Genomic DNA, 4,657 nt, shown 5'->3' on the forward strand with positions numbered 1-4,657 from the left:
CTGCGGCGGCGACAGCAGGCGCGGGTTGGCCCCGAGCTCCCGCACCGCCGCCGCCGCGGCCGCCGCCCAGCCGCCGGGGTCGCCGCCGCCCGGCGCGGCGGCGGCCTCCGGGAGCGCAATGTAGCGCGACTCGCGCTGCGAGCCCCATTCGCCGCCGTATGATGAGGATGGCGGCGGCGGCGGCGGCGGCGCGCGGCCGGACGCGAAGGGATTGAGGGAATTCCAAGGGTTGGAGCCCCTCTGGGACGATGAGGGCGGCGCCGGCCCCCAGGTATACTCCTCTGGTGGCCCAGGGCGCCTATGGAACGCGTCCGAATCCGCCGACGGCGGCGGCGACGCCGCGCCGTGCTGCGGGCCGGACGCGACCAGCTGCGGCGCGGCGGCCTGCTTCTGCACGCCCCCCGCGGGGCTGGTTGCCGGGGCGGGGGCGGGCGCCGCGGGGGCGCCTTCAATCAGCAGCTTGGGGCGGGACACGGATATTCCTCCGGGCCATTTGAGGTCGGCCTCGAGGGAGGGCGCCAGCATGTGTTGACTGCTGGATGAGATCTTTTCGATGATATTTAGCATCGTAGACGAAGGGCCTGGGGCGAGCATATGAATTGCGGGGGACCGAGGCAGGGCGGGGCGGCGGAAGGGGGGGTTGAGGGGTTGGGGACAGGTCGCCGTGGTGCAGATGTGAACCACGCATACTGGTCTTGAGCGCGCAGAGGGGGCGGGACGGCAAGCCGGCACGGTATGTCAAATGGTGGCTTTGGGGGGTGCGCACTGACAAGCTGGACACTTCAGAAGCAGCTCACGCGCCCAAGTTGGGCCTGCTGTACCCCGAGAGCTCCCCCGGTTTTGTGCCGGCCGCTTACTGCCAGCATTATTGCACCCGTCAGCCTTCCGGATCTCATATCCGAGATCTCAGACACCCCCTCCCCAGATCGCACTCACTCCTCGGGGCCTCCACCGTGAACCTCGTCTTGATCACCGCCGGCTGCGCCCGCGCCGCCTGCAGCAGCTCGCGCCGCCGCCGCCGTCCGAGGATCGCCATCTGCTGATTCGATCTGGCGTTGTTGCCTTGGACGACGGCGACGCCCGAGAAGCCACCCGTCGCGGGGGCCGGGTAGTACGTGGTCGTCGGGGCCGCGCCCGGCGGCCGCGTCCCCCACTGATTGCCGCTGCTGCCGCCGCTGCTGCTGCTGCCCCCGCTGCTGATGCTGCTGCCGCCGCCGCTGCTGCCGTGCGGAGGGGCCGACGCTGCGACGATCAGCTGGGGGCCGGGGGGCGGGGGCTTTGCAGTGGTGTCTGCCGCGCAGGTGCTCGCCTTGACGCTTATCGCGTCCGGCGGTATGGACAGCCCCCGAGAATACGCGTCGATGAACGCGGCTCGATACTTGTCCTTGGCCTGCAGGGGTTGTCATGAGCGACGTGTGGAAGTTGAAGCGGCGTGATCAGAATTGCCTGGAGCTTGTCGGGGCCCAGCAGGCGCAGAAGTCAGGGGCTGGGGCTGCGGTACATGCGCCGCCTGCAGCGGCATGCCTTTCGCAAGAAATCCCCACTCAGCCTCAAGGCGGAGCCGACCCCAGGGCCAGCCCAGCGCCGTAACACTGCCCGTGGCCCCCCGAGCGCTCTCTCGGCACCGCCCGCCCACCCCCGAGCTGGCCCCTCGTCGGCGCCGGCGCCGTCATGCTGAACAAACATGGTGTCCCCGCGCACCCGCCCTCCGCCTAAAATCAGAGCCCATCACACCTTGGCATCACCGAGTATGGCGCCGCACCCCCAGAACGGCATCGCCCCTTTCGGCGGCGGCACCACCAGCTCAACCTCAAAAGCCACGACGTCCATCGTCGGCTCCGCGGCCTTGGCGGCCCTGCTCTTCGCCGCCTTGTTCTTGGCAACCTCGGAAAGCGCGACGGCCAGGGTCACCGCCGTCACCAGGGCGACGAGGATGACGGGCGCCACGATGCAGCGCGCGACGCGCCCAGTGAGCCAGCGGCGGAGCGGCGGGCGTGGCTGCGGCTGCGGCTGGGGGGCGGCGGGGGGCTGCCCCGACTGGCTGGCGCGCGACCGCCTGCGCTTCTGCTTGTGCTGCTTCTCCTGCTGCTGCTGCTGCTGCTGCTGCTGCTGCTGCTGCTGCTCCTCTTCGGCCCCTCCTTCCGTGAGCAGCGGGGCCACCGTGCCAGGAGTCACCGCTAGCATCTGAGAGCCGTTGGAGTTGACCAGGTCGCCGCCGCCACGCCCTGCGGCCGCGGCAGCCGCGCCGCGGGCATCGTCGGCCGCGCGCGCCCGCGCCTCGACCCGCAGCCGCGTCTCCTCGGATGCTGAGGACTGCCTCTGCCAATTCCAGGGCAGCCACGCGCTCAGCCCTCCGCCGCCTCCGCCGCTGCTGCCGCAAGACGGCGACGGCTCCGCCATCGGCGGCCCCGCCAGCCGGCTGCCGCTGCTCTTCGCGCGCTGCTCCCGCTTCTCGCTGACCCAGCGCATCCCGGGCTTCTCCCGCCGCCCGGCGGGCGCCGCCGCCGCGCCCGCTGACTCAGCGGCGCCAGCTGGCACAACCTCCACGTCCACCCCTTCACTGTAACAGCTGTCGCTCTCGTCGCCCGCTCCCTGCAGCGCGACGAACGACCGCACCACCGCCGCCGCGGCCTCCGCGGCGGCCACGGCCTCGGCCGCGGCCGCGGCCGCCTTGTCGGCGGTCGCGCGGCGGTCGCGCTTTGACGGGGACCCCGGGGCGGGGGCGGGGGCGGCAAGCAGCCCGTGGCCGCTGCGGCCGCGCTCGAGGGACGCGGGCTCTGGGGCGGCTGGCGCGGGCGGCGGAGGCACGGCGGGCTCGCGAGGGCTCAATGTTAGGCATGGGTTTTGCCTCTGTGGCTTCTCCCGCTGCTGCTGCTGGTGCTTCTGCTGCTGCTCACGGTCGTACTCCTCCTCCTGCTGCTGCTGGTGCTGGTGCTGCTGCCGCCGCTGCTGCTTTTGATGTTTGTGCTCGTCCTCCTGCTGCTGCTCCTCGCGAAGCCGCTGCTGCTCGTCCTGCTGCCCCTCTTGAAGCTGCCGCTCCTGCTCCTGCTGCCCCCGCTGCTCCCGCTGCTTCTGTTGCGTTTTCTGTGGTGTTTGGTGGAGCTGCGACCGTAGGCTATTGCCAGAGGCAGCCGCTGCCGCCGCTGCCACTGGCGCAGCCGCCGGAGGCGCCCGCGTTGAGCGGCCAGGAGCCGCCGCGGGCGACACTGCAGCCGCCGGCCCCCCTGGCGCCGCGGCCGCGCGCTCGCGGGCGCCCGCCCTGCCAGCCCCCTCCACGCCTGCGCTTGGCGCGCGCTCGGCCGTAGCGCGCCTCTGCGACGGGCCCGGCAGGCCGCCGCTGCCCGCCCGCTGCGGTGGAGCTGGGGAGCTGCTGACGGCTTGCGTTCTGCTGGAAACCCGAGCGGGTGCAGCGGGCGGCACCTCCTCAATCATGACATCATCATCGCCGATCTGGCTGCTGCCAATCGACGTCATCGGGCTGATGGACTGCGAGCCGCCGATGGACGCGGACTGCCGCCGCGAGGATCCCCCGGACTGTCGCCGAGGAGCGGGGTACGCCTGGGACGCGCGGGGGAAGTCCGCGGCGGCGCCGGCGCCGGCGCCGCTGGAGCCGCCGCTGCTCCTCCGCTGCCGCACGCCGCTGTGTTGCAAGTGCACGTGCGTGCGGGGCGCGGGCACGGGCACGTGTACGGGCGCAGGGGCCGCCGGCTGCGGCTTGTGGCGCGCCGCGTAGCTGTGCGGGACGGGCGACGGCGAGCGCGCCGGCGGCGGGGCAGGCATGGCTGCTGTGGCTGCGTCTGGGCGCTGCGCGGACCGGGTGGAGGGAGACCGAGGGGCGCTTGGCGGCCGTGCGGGCTGTGACTGCGGCTGGGGCTGCAGCTGCTGCTGCTGCTGCTGGGGCTGCTGCTGCTGCTGCTGCTGCTGCTGCTGCTGCTGCTGCTGCTGCTGCTGCTGCTGCTGCTGCAGTGAGCGCGACGACAGCCGCGCGCGCCCGGGCGAACCGCGGTCAATCTCAGCCTGCGGGTCTGGCGCAGGCTCCTGGTGGCGGTCGGGCGAGCGCGCCGCCGCCCGTAGGTCCGCCGCTGCGATCCCGCTGGGCGAGCGCTGTGGCCTGCCGCCCCCGCGGTCGCCGCCGGCCCCTCTCGAGCCTTCCCACGCTGCCTCCGCGCCGCCCGCGGCGCCCTCATCGGCACGAGCCCTGTATTTGTCAGCAGCTTCCCTCCAGCTGCCCGTGGCCTGCTGCTCGTCCCGTGCCCCGTAGATGCTCCTCAGGCCCTCATCTGCGCCCCCGCGCCCGTCGCCGCGCCGCTGCGGGGGGCTGTCAAAACGGCCGCTCGCGCGCCCGGGCCCGGCGCGGTCGTCGACGCGGCCGCCGCCTCCAGACGAGCCGTGCCGTGTCGTGTGCGCCCAGTCGTTTGACTGATATGATGGCACGCCCCACTCGATCGGAGGATCCTCGTAATCTCCCGCCACAGCCACCTGCGCGCCCCGCGAACCGCCGCGCTGCAGCGCCCGACCGTCTTCCACGCGTGCCCGCGTGCGCGCCGGTGCGGCCGCGGCCCCGCCGCCGCCGCTCGCGCCGCCGTCGGAAGCTCCGCGGCAGCTGCTGCTCCAGTCGCTCGCGCCGCCAACGCTGACCCCCGGCACGTATATGATC

At 73.1% G+C, this 4,657-nt stretch overlaps 1 protein-coding gene across 1 annotated transcript; it reads right to left on the reverse strand.

Moving 5' to 3' along the window:
* Window positions 1-1,734: 1,734 nt before the first annotated feature.
* MNEG_12368 (hypothetical protein) lies at window positions 1,735-4,633 on the reverse strand (the record flags this gene model as incomplete). The annotated part of the gene is made up of 1 exon (XM_014039160.1): window positions 1,735-4,633. A coding segment is annotated over one exon (2,899 nt), but the record flags the coding sequence as incomplete, so codon positions are not given.
* Window positions 4,634-4,657: the final 24 nt, after the last annotated feature.

This window comes from Monoraphidium neglectum (assembly GCF_000611645.1).
Source record: "Monoraphidium neglectum strain SAG 48.87 unplaced genomic scaffold scaffold03210, whole genome shotgun sequence".
NCBI lineage: Eukaryota > Viridiplantae > Chlorophyta > Chlorophyceae > Sphaeropleales > Selenastraceae > Monoraphidium > Monoraphidium neglectum.